This window comes from Dipodomys spectabilis, unplaced genomic scaffold (assembly GCF_019054845.1).
Source record: "Dipodomys spectabilis isolate Male_0828 unplaced genomic scaffold, ASM1905484v1 ptg000197l, whole genome shotgun sequence".
In the NCBI taxonomy this organism is placed as follows: Eukaryota; Metazoa; Chordata; class Mammalia; order Rodentia; family Heteromyidae; genus Dipodomys; species Dipodomys spectabilis.
Window position 1 is genome coordinate 13690721 of NW_024870874.1, and position 21101 is coordinate 13711821.

At 38.5% G+C, this 21101-nt stretch overlaps 1 protein-coding gene across 2 annotated transcripts in view; it reads right to left on the minus strand.

Annotated features, from left to right (window-relative positions):
* The window catches only part of Grm8 (glutamate metabotropic receptor 8), a 718499-nt gene that overhangs the window by 71969 nt on the left and 625429 nt on the right, over nt 1–21101 (minus strand). For both annotated transcript variants that reach the window (XM_042695988.1, XM_042695989.1), the window contains one exon: nt 8593–9528. In XM_042695988.1, coding sequence (XP_042551922.1) covers nt 8593–9528 — 936 coding nt within the window. The remainder of the gene's footprint in view (nt 1–8592; nt 9529–21101) is intronic.

The window sequence follows — 21101 nt, forward strand, 5'->3', positions numbered from 1 at the left end:
TATACAATTGGATCCTGAACTTATCATAACATTTTAACTTACAAAAATATTTTTCTTTTTACAATTTATTTTGTTGTTTCTGTCTTTTTTTTACTTTGTAGATCATTACTCTGGCCTTCTGTTTCTATTCATCTGGTCATCTTTTTATGTTCATGTTCATAGTTTTAATTTCAGGAATTATTTTCTTATCCCCTAATGGATGTTTTCCAAAGCTATCTGCATATGTATACTTGTGTTCATTATTAAATGAACTTTAATGTCTCTTAGTTCTAGGATCCTTTGCACACTATTCTGTTTTACTTGCTTTCTAGAGATTTTTAAATTTTCTTCTTCTTCTTTTCTATTTTTATTATTCAATAATTGGTTGCTAATCATTATTGATAGGCCAGATAAAGATTAACAGAGGAGCCTGGATTTTTTTTTTGAGATGGAGATTATGGACTGGGTAGTAAAGGATGTTTGACCTCTGTTCAAAAGGCATGGGTATTGACCAGCAAGCAGGCTGGGATTCAACCATAGGAAGAATTTGTGGTAAGAGCTATGCTAGATAGAGATGCATTTCCTCCATCTGATATAAAACTACTTGGAAGTTTTCTCTTTCTCTCTCAAGTCTTATATTCACATGAGCAGTCCTCTGTCAAATAACTGTCAGTCTTTAGAATTGATCATTTTAACCTCACTCTCCCTACCTAAGGTTGGAATTGAAAGGAGCAATATGGGGCCATTCTGGAATAAAGTTCTGAGAGTTTTTCCCTGGTGGCCTCACAGCACCTGCTGTGAGTCACTTGTTGACTTCTGTCTGGGAATTATTTAGAATTCACAAGTAACTCCAACTATGTCTCTTGAATTGTGTTTTCTTTCTTTCAATATCCCCATAAATTCGAGGTAGCTGATTTTCATTTTTCAAGATTTTCTCCAACTGTGTTTTTGTTTGTTCTAACAATATAACAGTCTCTGTCACTCACTCTTGCTCTCTCTCACCATTTCATAATAGAAGATAATATGGTCACTGAACCAGCCCTTATTTTCAGCCAGAAGTCAAAACAAGTTTATATTTTTTATAAATATTTGAATATCAAAATATGGCTGCTTTACATTTATTTTAGATATACCATAATTTATATGAATACTTGGTTAAACATTTTCCACAGTATAAGTGAGTGGCATTAACACATGAATCTGTGCATATATATGTATATATGTGTTCATGGATTTCCTAACACTGAATGATATGATGTATTATATACTAATATTAATTAACATAATTATGTTGATATATATTATATAATAATGAGCACCTATATTTTATATATATATAAAATATTATTTCCAAACCCCAAAACTATATATATGAGTTCAGCCACAAAAATTATTTCCTTGTAATCTGCCCTTGCTGGTATGCTATGCGCTTCCCTGAGGTATGAGCATCTAGTGAGTGCCAGAAAAGTTCAACAAGTAAATTAGTCACCACTGTTTATATAATCAACACTCTGTAATGTCGTTAAGGCTCTGTTGATATAGAAAATAATGATGTCTATTTGTATGACATTCCTCTAAGCATTTTTTAATAAATCTAGGATCTACATGATTCTAGGAATATTCACAGTTTCATCAAACCTGATATCTTACTATTTTTCAATTTAAGCAAGAAAACTAAACCATTTTAATGAATTTTATTAACTATAGGACCATATAGAGGTCTACCTCATTATATTGTTGTAATTTGGGTATAGAAAATTCACTTTTAATGTTTTTGTTGTTTGTTGTTAACACAATGAGCAAATGCCACCATGTAAGTAATAAGTGTAAGTAGTTCCAGATCCCATCACCTCCTTGGGAGCAAAGGAAAAGAAGATCAGCATATGACATTCACATTCACTGAGCGAATACCCCACTGTGCAATCAAATAAGATAGGCATCCCCAAAAGAACAGTGCTAAATATGTAAAGATAGAAATTTTCTGAAACAATAATGCGTAGCACAACCAGAAAAAGCAGACAAGAAACATGGATAAAACGAAATTCCCAGGAAACCAGCTTCATACACTTGCCTTTGTCTGCTCAGCTCTCCCTACTTTTTTTACTGTCTAATTATTAACAAATACTCTATTTAAAAATGCTAACATGCTGTTTTGGGTTTTTTTATTTTTATTTTTTCATTTTTCTCCCTTAAAGAGGAGATATCAGCATTCTGCTACAATTGACCTCCAGAAACCTTGTACTCAACATGTCAAATACTTCTATAAATTGGAATATTGCTGGTTGCCAGTGGCTCACACTTGTAACTCTAGCTGCTCAGGAAGCTAAGATCTCAGGCTCAAGGTTCAAAGCTAGCTCTGAATGTCCTTGAGACTCTTATCTCCGATTAATCACCAAAAGCCCTGGGAGTGGATCTGCAGCTCCACTGGTAAGTGCAGGTCTTGAGCAAAACCGTAAGCACAGTGCTCAGGCTCTGAATTCAAGCACTGTGACCACCCACACATACACACACACACAGAGGCATATGCACATACACACAAATTTGGAATATCACCGAAGCCTTTAAATGCTATAAGGTGACAAGACAACACAGTATTTATCAGCTCATCACAGATCATACATAGTTATAACCTATTATACACCCACAGATTGACCACTGTTTCCATTTCCCCCCTTCATAAGGGAAATGTTAAGAGACAAGAGAGGCTGGAGAATGATTTCTGGTTAATCTTGTATCTTTCTTGTATCATTGTCCAGGTTGCATAAAGTCTTATTTTTCTTTCTTGTTTTGCTCTTGGCTCATGTGGGCTACAATCCAAAGACCATTTCTCACAATTTGTTAAAGCGATTCACAATTTCAAATTGCAATATGAGCGATTCAGAGAATGTTTTCTGAAAATAATTTATGTTTCTCCATTTTTTTCTGCTAAGTATTTGAAAGCAGTTAAGTACTGCTGCAGGAAGAATTAATTCTCCTAATCCCACAGACTCGTTATCTCCCTTGCAGGACTCTTTCATTGTAGCAATTGCAAGATCTTCAGTCTTGTACAAGCTTCTATGTTGGAGAAAACACTTCCAGTTAGGGGACTTAGCAGATAGGGTTTAAGTGACTGCAGAAATTGAGACAATTATTTGGATAAATCAAATTAGATCCTCCAACTCAATCTATTTGAGTATAACAGTTGTTAAATATTTTTAAGAACCTATTTCAATCCTGGTATTTTGCCAGATGCTGAGAATAATGGTGAACGAAATCAAGTAAAGTCTTTTTCGTCATGGATAATAGCCCACGGGTAATCATAGTCAACACTAGTCACTGCTTATTATGTACTAAACGTTTTCATGATTCATGGAGTTTGCAAGTATTTGCAAAACTAGGGGATATCTATTAGTACAAACCAAAAAAAACATAATGAGACGAAATCATTTTTTAAAAGTCAACATTTTCCTGCTTTTTCCCAGTAAATCTGCTCTAGTTTGAGACTAGGTAAGGCTGGATGCAAATAATAGGCCACTGCATTATGATTCCATAGTCAAATCTGAATTCTTTTTTATTATTAATAAGTATTTAATTGTGAAAATAACATACAGAGGGGTTACAATCACATGAGCAAGCTAATGAGTACATTTCTTTAAATTTTCTTAGTTAGCTTAGCAGGCTGGGGAAAGCAAAACAAGTCCTGACTCTCCAGAGTTCACCCTCTTCCTCACTGATCCCTGCATCTGCCTCCAGAGAGACAGAAATCATAAAAACACAAAGGTGGGGCAGCATGAGCAAAGAACTGACTGGACTTTGCTTTGTAAATTTTAATAGAATGAACGGTAACTGGATTACTTCTTTGCCTTTTCTGTAAATACTTAATAGTCCTTACTCAGAGTAAGTGATAATGGCAAAAAAAAGTTCAAGTGAGGTATGCATTCTATCATTAAATGGAGACAACCAGAAGAAATAACCTTGTAAAGAGGATCACAATAGGATGCATATTAAAAAATTCAGAAAGTGGCACTGTGGCTCAAGTGGTAGAGCACTAGCCTCAAGATGAAGAGCTCAGGGACAGCACCCAGGCCCACGGTTCAAGGCCCATGACGGACAAAAAAAATTTTCACATTATGGCATAATCTAATGTAAATCCAAAGTAGGCATTTACATTATTACACTATGCTAGTGTTGTACAAGATATTCCATTCACTCCTTTAATAGGTACTTGAGAAGATACCATTTGAAGGGCTGTACATTGACATATTCATTCAGAAATACATCATATCAACACTACTGAGAGCCTATAAATTCATACAAGAAATAAAAGGATGAGAATGAGTAGAGGGTGGGGCCAAAGTTGACCCAGGTTACTGTCTTGAGTGACCAGATCAGGATGTATGCAGTAGGTACACTGTAGTATATATCTAGAAAGAGGAGGAAGAAAAGCTCATTCAAGAAGTATTAGGTTTTAGTTGTTGTTGTTGTTGTTGTTGTTTTGTGGGGGGGGGGAGGAGAAAGAGTTTGAGCTTCATTTTCTTTTCCTTTTTGAAACTACGTTGTTTTGTCTGATGCTTCGGTTGAAGCACAATGCTCCCTGGAGTTTAGCAGTGTCATAACCCTTGTCTGGTTATTTCTATTTCATAAGCCCAATTAGGAAGGTAAAATGAGTGTTTGTGGGATTTCTGACATCCTAACAGCTCCTAACTACTCCTAAGGATTCTTTTCCTATTAAGTTAATTATTGTTGTTATGATTACTTTTTGTCTATTTAGTACAATTATGTGCTTGTGTTTACATATAGGCCTCTACCCTTGACACCACTAAATAGGAAGAGAAAAGGTGCATTTATATCATGACTTAGCAGATTTTACCCGTAAGCATACATAATGTTATTGAAAGCTATTGAAAAAACATGATTTAATTTCAAAATCAAATAAAAACAAAGAATGTGGAGAAATTAAATGGTGTCTTGTTCCTGAATGAACACAGGCTTCTGTTACTTCTTTGCAACCATCTCCTTAAAGCTTAATTTTACCAAAATGTTTTCCAAAACAGCTGCATAAAATAATTTTCTTCTATCTTCCTGCTTCTTGTAATTTCAGAAAACTGTGTGTGGTGAGATGAGTTTTGGCTACAGAAATTACTCTAAGATGACACAATCAAATGTATGCAGGAAGCATTTATGCTTTTTCTGATATTTCATGTCACTATGTGTTGTTGAAGGATGTATATTCCTTACTGCTTCATCTCCTCTCACCATCTTTCGGGCCCTTGAGCCTCACACTTCACTGGAGTTGGAAGGCAACAAGAAGGCATGAGCTTCTTACAAAGAAGGCTCAGAGAAGCAGACTGACATGAGTTCAATAATCAGCACAATGTTGGACAAATGCTCGATAAGGATCTGCTGGATGAATGGATATGCAGTCTGCCTGGCTATTATAAATGCTCCACGTTGGTAATGTGAAGCTAATTGGCTGAGCATTATAAATTAAAATGGAAGAATGACCAGTTCTTTGCTCTTTCAAAGTCAATAAACTTTTTAAGAAGTTCTTGTAGAAGTATACATGTCTTGTTTATTTATAATATTCTTCTCAATAAATATTTTAGAAATGGTATAAATGAATTAATACCCTCTAGCATCTTATCTTGTTTTGAGAGACAAAAGATAAATTTGAGAAAGAATAGCAGGTAGCAAATTTTAAGGTAAGTTTAGGATAGTACATACTTCTATTACATAAGATACTTCAGAGGCAAGACCTTATTTATGATACAAGCAATCTAAATTGAACAACTCCAAGGCGAAATAATACAAGGACTCTACAATGGCCTAATAATCCTAAGAGCTATTGCTTCTTATTGGGTTTTTCAAATTGTCCTGTATTTAATTTTATCATACCTGTAATCCTAGATAATCTAGAGGTTGAGATATGAGGATTGTGGTTTGAAGCCTGCCCAGGCAGCTCATGAATCCATTGTAAGAGTCTCATGGACTCTTATCTCCAATTACCCATCAAAAAGCAGCCAGAAGTGGTTCAAGCATTAGTGTGCTATTCTTAAGCACAAAATTCAGGGACAAAGCCCAGGCCTTGAGTTCAACACCAGGTTAAACATAAATATACACAAACATACACACACACACACACACACACACACACACACACACACACACACACACACACACACAAAACCAACTAGCATGTTTCTATCATTCCTTTTATAATTTGTTTCTTATACTTTGACTCTACAAAGCTAAGGAAAAAAAATAGGAAATTGATTATGCGGGAATATTTCCATACTTATATAAATAAATGTAATTCCCAGGTTTTCAAGTGGATGTCATCTAACTCTTCTAGGCTCAACAACACAGGGAAAGCTATACCCTCTGCCATATTCCAGTGTCCATTTAACCCCCAAATTCTTGTCGCCATCTTCCTTCCTCAGGGAGAAGCTACACAGCAACAATAGCAGAGCTCCAAGATAAAATAGTTAAAGTAACATTTAAGGCATATGTGACTACTATGACAAAGTATAATACTTTGATATAGGGCAATTTTATTTGGATTAAAAGTTGGTATACTTAGTTGTAACAACAGAGAGAAAACCATCTTATTTATGTACATGTTTGACCTCTTAAGTGAAAATCACTAGGTTAAAAAAGATAAGTTATAAAGATGTCAAAAAAGAGAAGAAAAGGTAAACGAAGCTATATGTCACCCAGATTTTACTTGGTATAAATACTTTGTATCCAGCAGAAATCAGAGGAAAGCCACTAATGAAAGCCCTATCCAAGTAAAACTAAAGAGAAAGATTCAAACATAAATATAAGAAAGTAAGTCAAGCTTATTAAAAATTCATATAAGGTTGACATTTTCATGCTTTGAAAAATATTATTCTGCACTGACTGGTCCAATAAATCATGTTTAAAAATAGGATTGAGAGATTTTTTTAGCTCATACATCCTTTTGTAAGTTACATGTGTCAGTTTGATCCTAACAACTTTCCATCCTTATATTCCAAAAACACATTCAGATTGTTAGGGTTAGAGCTTCAAATGTCTTACTTTTACATTCCAGCCATCGTCATAGTCCTATACCAAATATTTGTGGACCCCCATGGAGACATACAACCAGGAAAGCGCAAAGGGTCTGGAGCCCATGCTGTTCAGAAATGTTGGCAGAAACACATTTTTTAAATTTCTTAGTTGAAGACCACATTTACCCAGAAAAGATGAGTGCTCAGCCAAATAAGCCTTGCCACCCCTTACTGAGAACCCCTTACTGACTTCGCTGGGATTTTAAGTCATGCTGAACCTTACCTAAAATGTATCTCAGGCAATACAGCATCCCTCACAGTCCAATTTTGTCCCATTTACAATGATGGAGAAGGGACCAGTCCTTTTAAGTCCTCACTGGAAAGATCTCCCATACATACACATTGGAGCTAAGGGCCTCTCACTACAGAAAGACAGAACCTACCTCTGTTCTCCATCCAACCACCTCAATCCTGCCTTTCAGATTTAATTGTAGCTCTTGCCTTCTCTGTACATAAAACTATATGCATCCCAGCTAATCAATACACACTCTTATATTACATATTCTTTATGAACTGTGTTTAGTTGAAAAGTGAATGGGAGATTAATGACAAAGGAAATTACTTTGGGAGACATGATAAATCCTCACCTTCTAAAAAGCACCTTATAGCCAGTGCTGTAGCCCTATGTCTGTAACCATAGCAATTAGAAATCTGTGATATAAGAATCACAGTTCAAAGCCAGCCCAGGCAGAAAAGGCTCATGAGACCCTTGTCTCAAATTCACCACAAAAAAAACTGGAAGTGGAATTATGGTTCAAGTAATAAAGCATTAGCTTTGAGTGATGAAACTAAAGGACAGTGGCCAGGCCCCGAGTTCACACCTCAGTACCAGCATACACACACACACACACACACACACACACACTAGTGCTTTAAATAACTGTCCATTGCTGCCTTCTAAATCCTTCTGTATTGGCTTCCACATATGGAAAAGTAATAAAAGTAGAGACTGAGGAGAAATTTCAGGAAGATGAGTCGATAGTAGTAAGCCATTTTACTTCCTCTTTAATTGATTATTTTAGTCTAAACTTTAAAACTTCTATAACTAAAAGCATCATGATTATCAGGGAATTTATTTCTTCACCCAGAGTTCTGGTAGAGCAGGAGAGGGATCATTTGTTATGCTGTGAGATCTGTCTGGGACAGCTCACCTCTGTGAGCCACATCTGCCCTTTCTCCTACTCTCTTTTAATTAACATTTGGAACAGAACAGTGGAGTTTTTTAGATAACAGAGCTGGGAAGAGTGCCCTGGAAAAATGGTATGCGTGGTGTCAATCTTCAACCTTGCCAAGGAGGATGCAATACAGTGTTTAGTTGTGTGGATTTTTTTTCTTTATAATTTTCATGGAAAATCAGCTTTAGTCAACATATACTCGAAAGACATGTGACCTTCAGATATACAGTGTGTGTGCTTCTGAATGAGAATAACACATACTAAAGCATCTTGAGCGAATATAAATGAACCCCAAAGGAAGAAAAGCATCCCAAAGGAAGAATTTAAATCCGCGAAAAGAGCTGTCACATGCATTTCCTGCTGCTTACCTTTTCTGCTGACTGGGCAGTGCCAAAAAAGATGGGGATGAAGGCTAACCAAATGATGCAGGTGGTGTACATGGTAAATCCGATCGGTTTGGCTTCGTTGAAAGTCTCGGGGACGCCTCTCGTTTTGATGGCGTAAACAGTACAGGTGACCATCAAGAGGATACTGTATCCCAGTGAACAAATGAGCGAGAGGTCAGAAATGTCACACTTGAGCACTCCCCTGGCGTTCTCTGGGTCGAGTGTCCGCTGCTCCCCATAATCGATGATGGTGTGGGGGGGATCCACCACGAACCACACGAAGACCCCCAGGAGCTGTATGGAGATGAGGCTGAAGGTGATCACCAGCTGAGAGGCCGGACTAATGAACTTGGGCGCGGTGACAGATTTCTTCCCCTGCTCGAATATTCGGTGGATGCGGTTTGTTTTGGTCAGAAGCGCAGCATAGCTAAAACACATGCCAAGGCCTAGGAAGATCCTTCGGAAGGAACAGATGACTGTGTCGGGCGCGGCGATCATTAAGAAGGTGATGGAGTAGCAGAGGAAGATGCCCGTGAGGAGGACATAACTCAGTTCCCGGCCCGAGGCCCGCACGATCGGCGTGTCGTTGTAGCGGACGAAGGTCACAATCACAAAGGTGGTGGCGACGATGCCCAAGATGGCAACAAACACGGGCACCACGGCCCAGGGAGAATGCCACTCCAGCTTGATGATAGGGATGCGCTGGCAGCCCGTGCGGTTGACGTTTGGTCTCTGATCCAAAGGGCAGAGTTCGCAGGAGAGCTCATCCACCTGGTAGTTGTAACCTTCGCAGCGTTCGCAGTGCCAGCAGCAAGAGACCCCTTTCACGGTCTTCTTCCTCTCCCCGGGCTTACACGGCAGGCTGCAGACAGAAGCTGGGTGAGTGTGTTCTCTATTAGCCCACTGCATATCTTCCACCTGTGGGCAGAGAAAAAAAGGGGAAATTAATGAGCCTTCCATTTTTCTTCCATTTATAATATCCTAATCCCAGCCATAGGTTCGTCATAAATCACTGGGTGCTGACAGTACAAATAGAGTTGACCGTAATAAGAGTCCAGTTTTCTTTTCCTGATATTGACTTTATGAAAGTGTTAAGTGATTGGATCCAATAAATCATTCACACCATCAACTTGATCGGTGTCATTAGTTTCCATTTACCTCTTCACTGCAGGCTGATCTGACATTCGGCAGAGAGATTTATTGGTATAAATAGTTTTAACGAGAACTTTTTAAAATATTTAAAAAAAAAACAAAGATAAGAGACTCCATAGAGGGATGTTTCAGGGCTAATCATAATCCTTGAATCTTTGAAATACTGGAATAGGATATGAATCTATAGAAAAGATGCTCTATGCCTTTCTGCCTTATTGGGAGAAATGCTTTCTATCACACTGCATCATTTGAAAGAGAATGATACATAACATCATTTTACGTCTGACTTACTCCTGTGTTTTTGGAGATAGCAATTTTATGTTTTACCCACCTCCCACCCTCCTTTAAGTCTACACATTTTTCCCAATGTGCATCCCCACATTGTGAAGAAGAGTGTGTTGAAAGAGATAGCATAATGGTCATCTTCTCCATTGGGGGAAAAAATGTAGTAGTCCTATATTGAAGGGTTTAAGTGATGTAAGCCATAACATTTATACAAAGGAAGAAAGACCCCTACTTGCTTAGCAGTCATCTTAACGGCCTTTAAGTTTCACCTTACCAATCACAGAACATAGCTACTGAAACAATGTATTTTGAAGGTAATAGTTCCAATTATCCATGTTTGATTTGATTTTTTTCATCTTATTAGATATAGAATAAATTTAGCAAATACACGTGTTAAATTTAAACCCCTGTACAACTATTTAATGGTAAAATTATAAAGTTCATAAGGAAAACAAAGCCTAGGAAGGGAATGATCTGCTAACTGGTATGAACAGTTCCTGACATAGCATTTGTTCTCAATAGATATTCGCAGAATGTATGAAGAAAAGTAGGAGAAGCCAATACTAAGACTTGAAGAATCAAGGGTAGGCTATGTTAGAAGTCCTGAGATTTGGAAAAATGTAGTAATTCAAAGAGGCACAGAAAAGGAAGATTCTATCTCTCACTGTGGAGATATTTTTAAATGTTTTTAATTTTTGAGGAGGGAAAAATAAAACATTTCACCAAGACCAGGCTTCTTACCAGTACTTAAGTAGAATTAAACATTCTATATGCTAGGCAGTCTCTAAGACAGCCTCCAATAACCTCTCCTCCAGGAAGCTATGCACACGTGGTCCCATCCCTCTTTATTTTTTTTTTTTTTTTTTTTTTTTTTTTCTGGATCTAGATTTTTTTTTTTTTCTTTTTTTTTTTTTTTTTTTTTTTTTTTATTGTAAAGCTACTATACAGAGGGTCACAGTTACATGAGTGAGGTTATGAGTACACTTCCTCTTGAACATTGTTACCCCCTCCATTGTTTTCCCCCTACCATCCCCTCCCTCCCTCCCTTCCCCGAGGTTCTTTTTTTTTTTTTTTTTTTGATTGTGATTAAATGATTACATAATTTCAAAGTCACAAGTTCATTCTAACTTCCCTGGAGCAAATTGTCTACCACAGTCTGTAATATATAACAGTGTTCACATGTTATATACCATATTTGTGATCAGCAGCATGAGGATATTTAGTAGTGGTTCAACCAGATGAGCGGGAGTTCTTTGTTTCTTAAGTCCTGTTAGTTTTGTCGTATCACTAACCTTTTGGATTTAGCATCCACTTATGAGGGAGACCATGTACCGTTTGTCTCTTCGTTCTTGGCTTACCTCGCTCAACATGATTCCTTCTAGCTCCATCCATTTCCCTGCAAATGCCATTATTTTGTCATTTCTAATGGCTGCATAATATTCCATTGTGTATAGATACCACAATTTTTGGATCCATTCATCTGTGGTGGGGCACCTAGGTTGTTTCCATATCCTAGCTATTGCGAACAGTGCTGCAATAAACATGGAGGTGCACGTGTCCTTGTATATTGGTTCCTGTTGTTCAGGGTAGATGCCTAGAAGTGGTATGACTGGGTCGTAAGGGAGGTCAATCTTTAGCTTTCTAAGGACCCTCCAGACTGCTTTCCAAAGTGGTTGTATAAGTGTACATTCCCACCAGCAGTGTAATAGGGTTCCTCTTTCTCCACATCCCCTCCAGCATTTGTCGTTGGCTGATTTGTGGATGTGGGACATTCTGACTGGGGTAAGGTGGTATCTCAGGGTTGTCTTTATTTGCATTTCCTTCACCACCAGGGATGATGAACATTTCCTCATGTGTTTCTTTGCCATTTTTATTTCTTCATTTGAGAAGTCCCTCTTTAGTTCCCTTGCCCATTTAGTAATTGGTTTGTTAGGTTTGGGAGGGATTAGTTTCTTGAGTTCCCTGTATATACAGGATGTTAACCCCTTGTCTGATATATTGCTGGTAAATATTTTTTCCCAATTAGTTGGTTGTCTTTCTAGCTTAGTTGCGATAGATTTAGCTGTGCAGAAGCTTTTTATTTTAAGGTAGTCCCATTTGTCGAGTCTCTCTCCAACTTGTTGTGACCCTGGGACTCTGTTCAGGAAGTTCCTTCCTGTGCCTATTAGTTCAAGTGTCTCTCCTACTCTGTCCTGCAGTAGTTTCAGAGATTCAGGTTTAATGTTAAGGTCTTTAATCCATTTTGAGTTGATGTTGGTGCATGGTGATAGGCTGGGGTCCACTTTTAGTTTTCTGCATGTGGCTGCCCAGTTTTCCCAGCACCAGCGGTTGAAGAGGCTGTGTTTCTTCCATTGTATGTCTTTGGCTCCTTTGTCGAATATCAGCTGGCTGTAGGCCTGTGGATTTATATCTGGATCTTCTATTCTGTTCCATTGGTCTTCGGGTCTGTTTTTGTGCCAGTACCATGCTGTCTTTGTGATTATAGCTCTGTAGTAGAGTTTGAAGTTCGGCATGGATAGCCCTCCCATATTGTCTTTATCCCCTAGAATTGTTTTGGCTATTCTAGGTCTTTTGTTGTTCCATATAAATTTTTGGACTGTTTTCTGTATTTCAGTGATGTACGTCATTGGGATTTTAATAGGAATTGCATTGAATTTGTATATTAATTTTGGAAGTATCACCATCTTTACTATATTAAGTCGGCCTATCCAGGAGCATGGGAGGTCTTTCCATTTCCTAGTGTCTTCTGCAATTTCTTTCTTTAACTTTTTATAGTTCTCATTAAATAGTTCTTTTACATCTTTGGTTAGGTTAATTCCTAAATATTTTATTTTTTGGGAGGTTATTGTGAATGGGGTTGCTCCCTTTATTTCCCTCTCTTCCTGTGCGTTATCAGTGTATAGGAAGGCAACTGATTTTTGTGGGTTTATTTTGTATCCTGCTATTTTGCCGAAGTGACTTATGATTTCTAAAAGTTTGGGGATGGAGTTTTTGGGATCGTGGAGGTATAGTATCATGTCGTCTGCAAAAAGGGATAGTTTCACTTCTTCTTTCCCTATGCGGATCCCTTTAATGTCTTTTTCTTGCCTTATTGCCCTGGCTAAGGGTTCTAGGACTATGTTGAAGAGGAGTGGAGACAGTGGACATCCTTGCCTTGTTCCTGTTTTTAGGAGGATTGGTTGTAGCTTTTCCCCATTAAGTATAATATTGGCTATTGGTCTGTCATAAATGGCTTTTATTGTTTTTAGAAATGTTCCTTCTATTCCTATTTTCTCCAGAGCTTTTAGCATGAATGAATGTTGAATTTTATCAAAGGCCTTTTCTGCATCTGTGGCGATAATCATGTGATTCTTGACCTTGGCTCTGTTGATATGCTGGATTACATTTATTGACTTACGTATGTTAAACCATCCCTGTGTCTCTGGGATGAAGCCTACCTGATCATAGTGTATTATTTTTTTTATGTGTTTCTGGATTCTGTTAGCTAGAATCTTGTTAAGGATCTTTGCATCTGTGTTCATCAAGGAGATTGGCCTGTAATTCTCCTTTTTGGTTGGGTCTTTGCCTGGTTTGGGGATGAGTGTGATATTGGCTTCGTAGAATGAGTTTGGGATAGCTCCCTCCTTCTCTGTTTCTCTGAAGAGCTTGAGGAGTATGGGTATTAGTTCTTCTTTAAAGGTCTTATAGAATTCTGCTGTGAATCCATCTGGTCCTGGGCTTTTTTTTGTTGGAAGACTTTTGATAGCTTCCTGTATCTCATTATAGGATATTGGCTTATTTAATTGGTTAACTTCTTCTTTGCTCAGTTTGGGTAACTTGTATTTCTCTAAAAATGCATCCATTTCCGCCAGATTTTCTTCCTTTAGAGAGTATAGCTTTTGAAAGTAGTCTGTTAGAATTGTTTGGATATCTTGGGTACGTGTTGTGATGTTTCCCGTGGCATCCCTAATCCTATTAATATGGGTTTCCTCTCTTCTTTTTTTAATTAATCTTGCCAACGGGCCATCAATTTTGTTTATTTTTTCAAAGAACCAGCTTTTTGTTTGGTTTATTTTGGTTATGGTTTTCTGATTTTCTAATTGGTTAATCTCTGCTCTCAATTTGGTTATCTGGCTTCGTCTAGTAGCTTTAGGTCCCATTTTTTCTTGTTTTTCTAGCTGTTTTAGTTGCAACATGAGATTATTTACTTGGTCTGTCTCCATTCTCTTGATGTGGGCACTGAGGGCAATAAATTTGCCCCTCAGGACTGCTTTTGCTGTGTCCCACAAGTTTCTTTGTGAGGTGTTTTCATTTTCATTGAGTTCTAGGAAATGCTTTATTTCTTCTCTGATCTCTTCTGTTACCCAGGCCTTGTTAAGGAGTGTGCTGTTCAATTTCCATGTATTAGAGAAATTTCTGCGGTATGCTTTGTTATTGAGAGCTAGCTTGATTCCACTGTGGTCAGATAGGATACAGGGGATTATGTCGATCCCTTTGTATTTGCTTAAGTTCCTTGAATGAACTATGATATGGTCTATTTTGGAGAAAGTTCCATGAACTGCTGAGAAGAATGTGTACTGTGTTGTTTTAGGGTGAAATACTCGGTAGATGTCAGTTAATTCCGCTTGAAGTATGGCCTCACTTAATTCGGTAGCTTCTTTGCCAATCCTCTGGTTGGTAGACCTGTCCTTTGGTGAGAGTGGCGTGTTAAAGTCTCCTAGTATTATCGTATTGGGATCTATTTTATTCTGTAAGTTTGAGAGCATTTGTTTAACATATCTGGGTGCACCGATATTTGGGGCATATAAGTTGATGATGGTTATATCCTCCTCTTGGATTGTTCCCTTTATTAATATGTAATGTCCGTCCTTGTCTTTCTGTACTGATTTTAATGAAAAGTTTATTTTGTCAGATATCAGGATAGCTACACCTGCTTTCTTATTGGGGGAATTTGATTGGTAGATCCTTTTCCACCCCTTCACTCTGAGTTTGTTTGTATGTTTGGCTGAGAGGTGGGTCTCCTGAAGGCAACAGATGGATGGGTCTTGTTTTCTGATCCAGTCCTCAGTTCGTTTTCTTTTAATTGGCGAATTCAGCCCATTTATATTAAGAGAAAGTATAGAGAGATGCATTGTTGTCCCTGCCATTCCGTTTTCCTAAGTTTTTCTTCTTTCCTTTCCTCCTGTGCTTGCTCAGTTAGACTTTGAGTAATGCCTGTTTGGGGCAGGTCCCAGTTCCTGGTTGCTTTCTTCAGGTTGTGTCCCCCCTCTTAGAATTCTTTGTAATGCTGGCTTAATGTTTATGTATTCATTTAGTTTTTCTTTGCTATTAAAAGTTTTCAGTTCTCCATCGAATGTGAATGCTAGCTTTGCCGGGTATATCAGTCTGGGTTGGCAGTTATTGGCTCTCAGGGCTCGTATGGTGCTTTCCCAGGCTTTTCTTGCATTCATTGTTTGTGTGGAGAGATCTGCAGTGATTCTAATTTTTTTCCCGTTGTAGTATAGCTCCTTCTTCATTTTTGCTGCATGCAGGATTGTTTCCTTATTATTCAGATCCATCATTGTTACTATTATGTGCCTAGAAGTGTTTCTCCTGGGATCTTGCTTGTTGGGTGTTCGATAAGCTTTTGTGATGTAGTTAAGATGGTCGTTTTTGAGGTGGGGAAAATTTTCATTGACTATCTTGTTAAATAGGTGTTGCATTCCCTTGCTCTGGAATTCCTCACCTTCGTCCACTCCGATTATGCGAAGGTTAAATTTTTTAGCATTATCTGCTTGCTCTTGAATTTCCCTTTGGTTTAATTTGAGTGATTTTTCCATATCTGTCACTTTTTGGTCCAGTTGGTGTATTCTGTCTTCTGTATCTGACACTCTACCTTCCATTTCATTCACTCTGTTGACCGTGGCTTCTATTGTGGTTTGCATGATGGAAATGGATCCCTTTATGGATTCAATGTTGGTTCTCAGAGTACTGATCTCACCTCTCAATGAGGTGATATCAGTATGCATTACCTCTAATTTGGCGTTTATCTCACTTCTTACTGAGGTTTGTGCAGCTTCTATTTTTGCATCCAATTTTTGTTTGATATCCTGTATATCTTTTGATAGTTCATCCTTGTGCTCTTTCAATTTCTGATCCATTTCTCGCTTTATTTCTTGAGTCATTGCCTCCAGCAACCCTTGGATGTAGTTTTTGTCTTCCATTCCTGCTTTGCTCCCACTGGGGCTCTCCCCTGCGTGGCTGCTGGCTTTTGAGGTGAGCTTGCTGTCCTGGGTAGTGGTAAACCTTGTGATTTTTCTCTGTGATTTTCGCATGGGGGTTCAGGAGACTGCTCTTCAATCTTGTTTTGGTGTGTCTGTCTTTGCTTGGTTGCTGATTCTCTATTGGTAGAGAGAGTCTGTGTCTGATCTGGATTCTGTTGGGAGCCTATTTCCAGCTGCTATTCACTTAGGATTCTCAGCTCTCTGCTGTAGCAATTCCCGCCTTTGGAAGGGTTGAGCAGCCTAGACTGCTTGTGTTTGCTCCTGCGGGTGCTCTTGGGAAGATCAGATGCTCTGGATGCACTCTCCCAAATACTGGAGTCTGCTATGGGCTCCTGATGTGTTTTTGTTTGTTTTGGGCTGGTTGTGGGCTTGAACTCTAGGTTTGGGTGCTGTCCCTCAGCTCTTCAGCTCAGGGCTGGCACCCTACCATTTGAGCCACAGCCCCACTTCTGACCCTTTTTGCTTTGTTCAGGCGCCGGTCCCCTGGCCTGGTTCCGGCCCCAGCCTGGAGCGCGCTCGTTAGGCCTGTGCTAATGTGTATACCACCTTGGTTATGCAGCCTGGAGGACACAGTTCAAATTTCTTCTACTGTTGGTAGTCTTGACCCAGGGGCACTGTTCCTGGCTTGAGCATTTAAGCTCCCTTCCCGGGGCGCTCTTGCTCTGGCCTGGCCAGCAGAGTGTGCTCCACCGGCTGGTGGGGCTCTCGAACAGTTCCCAGTTTTAGTGGGTCCTGTGGTCCGGGTGTTGGGGTAGGGAGTCTAGGTCAGGGTCTGGGGATTCCCTCCAGCTCTGGTCTCCCTTGATGGATTCCCTGTCCCCTGATGGGTACTCACCCTGTAGGTCGTCAGTTGTTGTTGCAGTCCGTCAGTTGTTGTTGCAGTCCGAGTTCAGTTGGGGTGGTTGCGGGCTGGGTTGGGCGGCCCCCCGCCGGGTCGTTGCGATCGCGACAGGTCCCTTTGTGGCGCTGCTGGTGCCGGGCGGCTTTGGCGGGATGGAGCCTCTCCGCTCCGGTGGAGAGTGATGGGTGGGGTGGGATCCTCCTGGAGACTCCCGGCTGGTAGGTTTCTCTGTTCCTGGCGATCCGCTGTTCTGCAATCCGGTACCTGGTGATCTGCAAGCAGCCCCCTGTGTCTCTGTGGCTCCGGCAGCCCCCGCCGGGCCGGCTGGCCGGCGGCTTGGCGCACTGCCGCGCGGCCAGTAAAGGTTGGGGGAGGGGTCTTCGCTCTTCTCTGTTCTGAAATTCTTCTTTTCCTCTCTTTCTTTTTTTGTTATTTTCCACCTCTGGTTTTTCTCTGAGTGTTCGTCTTTTTGTTGTTGTCGGTCTCTTGGGGAGATTAAAGGTTGGAACTCGAACTCTCTTTTTGGTTGGAGAGAGCTGTGGCGTTTCCCTACTGCCCCGTCGCCATCTTGAGAACTGCTCCCATCCCTCTTTAAATAGAGCTGACCTACACAAACAATAGGCTAGGTCATAAAACATATTCTTGCTTCTGCTTTGCTCCTCTTGTACCATTCATTCCAGGGAAAAATTCTCAAAGAGTTCTGTGGAACACCGTAGAAAAGTCTCCTTCCAGTCACAAGCTACAACTTGCCAGGTATCCAAGAAATCGACAGGAATGTAATTGTATGACATCTGCCAAGCTTTCGGATGATCAAAGCCTAGACTGACATCTTGACTCAGATCCGAAGAGCCTCTGAGCCAGAACAGCCTAGCCATGTTGCTTCCAATTTTCTCATTTATAGAATAGATATGGGATAATAAATCTTTTTGTTTTAACTTATAGCCTAGGATTTTTTATGCAGCAAATGGAAAATTAAAACAACTCTGAGTAGGCTTGTCCAATCTATGGCCACCATTATTCTAACACTAACATGGCAATCTATTGAGAAGCCACACTCACTTATCTAAAAAAAGTTTGATTCATAGTTTCATCAATGTCCCTGCAACACTTCTAATGTTGTCTTCCTTTAGCAACAATGATTGTCATTTTATTATGGATAGTTCTCCCTTGTGAGTCTCCCTTGAATGGTTGAGGATAGCACACTGCAGCTCCCAAGCTAATCTGCACAAGTTGGACTTCTTAGTTTTTAATTTCAAATATCCTCCCTTTATATAGGAGATGCTACTTTGGGTACTATATAATCATATAAGACTATTAGATTTATCCTGTCTACTCACTACAAAAGAAAACCAATCTATTATAATTCTATTAATTTACTATTAACTATTAATGAATTAAAGAGTTTTTTATATGGGATAAAGAAAGAAAAATGTTAAATTAAGAGTACATCTTTCAAAAATGCTGAAAAAAGGGAATGTTCTGTCAAGTGGCTAAAATATTGATTTTATACCATAATAGACTCAGGAGATAAAAAATGCCCTTAGAAGGTTCCATTTCAAAGGCTATTATTGCAAAAATCAAACTTTCACATTTTATTTGTAGTGCTTCTATGGGTTTATAATATTATAATCTATTCTTCCCCCAAAACAGCAAAAAAATTACAAAATTGTTAAACTTCAGGATTGACAGAAATATTGAAGATTATCTTCTCTAGTCACATTTTTGATGTTTTAATTCCGAATATACTTTATTTTCCAAAGTTAAATATGATTTGTTAGCCAATAAGCATACCTATACTGAGTAAATCTCATTATATAGGCTAAGTATTCACATAAGCAAAATATGAAATTATCTTTAAGTTTTCTATACATCAAATCAATGGCCAAATGGTTTCCATAAAGGAGAAATGAACTATGAAGATTATGGAAAACATGCTTTTTGTAGTTCTGAATTTTCTTTAAATAAAATTCATTTAGTTAATGGAGGTGCTATTTCAATGTGATGGAAAATCATGTATGTTTTAGTAAACTTGCTAAATATATATACTCCCTTTCACCAAGAAATCTTTCAATGTATAGCTAAAATATGGATTTATATCATAGTTAAAAGTCACCAGCCACCTGAAAGAACAAAATACATGTGTGAATGAGAATCTTATCAATGCATTAATATTTGCATCTAATAGGTTATTTTAAACAATGATAATATGCCCCAAATTTTTGTACAGATTTAGTCCAATCCCTATCAAAATCCAAGATGTCTCTTGGTAATCTAATTATATAATGACAAGGAATGATCTTATTCTTCCTTTTTTCCCTGTCTTTGCATTCCCTGAAAGGAATGTGAGTTTATTTGTAGATGAGGAAAAAGGACGAGTTGGTTGGCTACATCTTTATGGCCATCACCAAATTCTGTGGCTATTGCTTTTCAGGCACAAGAAAGCAGTTCTTGAAGAGGAAAATTCTTGAAGACAAGAGCCATTTGGGATCAGCACTCTAACCACCAAATATCACAGTAGTGCTAAGGGGCTGTGTATTGTGTTTCCCCATTTTTATGTGGAAGAACTGTCATCAGTACCTCAGATACTGGCTATATTCAAAGACAATATTTCAAATGATTAAGTCTCTTTAGTCATTTGACTAGAGTTATAAGAAGAGTAATTATAAGAAGGGTAAATCAGAATGTAGACATGTGCAAAAAGAAAATCATCTCAAGACTCAGAGGAAAAATAATTCATCATCCACAAGTCAAGGGGAAAATAAAGCTTCAGGAAAAAAAACAAAAACAAAGAAAAGCAACTCCACTGACACTTTGATTTTGAATTTCTAGATATCTGAACTGTGAGAAAACAAATAACTGCTGTTTAAACACCTCAGACTATGACGCTATGTTTTGGAACCCAATAAAACTAGCACAGACTCTAAATGGTAAACCCTTTTTGCTCATCTCTTAATAACGAAGGCTCACAGTAGGAACCACATATACTGTTTCTTGTCTCAGAATCACTCTGAATGTGACAAACAGATAAAGATAATAAAGAAATAATAAGTGATGTAATAAGTAGGCAAAGGATACTAGGGAAATCAAGTTAGGATATGTCAGCATTGACACGTGGGTGCAAAAGAAGTTTCTTGGGGGTGAGGGTTGCTTTGGAAGATATACAGGAACTAGGAAAGGCAGAGAAATGCATCCTATCCCATGAATAAAGATACAGAGTAATCACTAAAAGTGGCCTGGCATGATTAGACTATAGTATGCATGAATACAAGAACGCAGAGGGAGCCCATGGACACATTGTGAGAAGCTCCATAAGCAGCACCATGTTTTCAGACTGTTCTCAAGGTTAAAGAGAGTGACTGAAGAGTTTTAAAAATACAAAACAGGATATTATTCGTTAGTGTTGATGTAGTCACTATGGTAACCTAATAGGAAGAAGAGTAAAGTAGAAGTTGCACTAAGAATTAAAGAACTATATGACCTGTGTCCCTAGCCCTGTTTTACATTGAGGTAAAAACAAGTACTTTGAAAATACTACAGGAAGGAATAGGGGAAACACTAGGGCTCTTGGCACAAGTTGAACCATTCTTAATAAAGATCCAGAAAAATAAATAAATAAATAAGAGATCTATAGCCATAATGTTACACAAAGCAGGAGCCTGTGAATTTTGTGAGTGATGGTGATGAAAACGTAGATAGACTTAAGGCATGTTAAGTGAGGACAAGAGAGGAAGTGAAAGTTGACATCTAGATTTCTGACATGTCATTTATTCTAACATTACATCGACTGCCAATTCTCATGTTTGACCAGTCACTAAGCTACATAGCCTTGTCTGTCTCCCAGGATAAGGATGGCTTGTCCATTACTTTTAAACATTCCTAGCTCTACTTTCTATTGTTGTAATTATGTATTTGCTTGCTATTTTGTATTTAAGAAAGTGTTCATTAAAATTTTAGGTTCTATCCTAAATGCA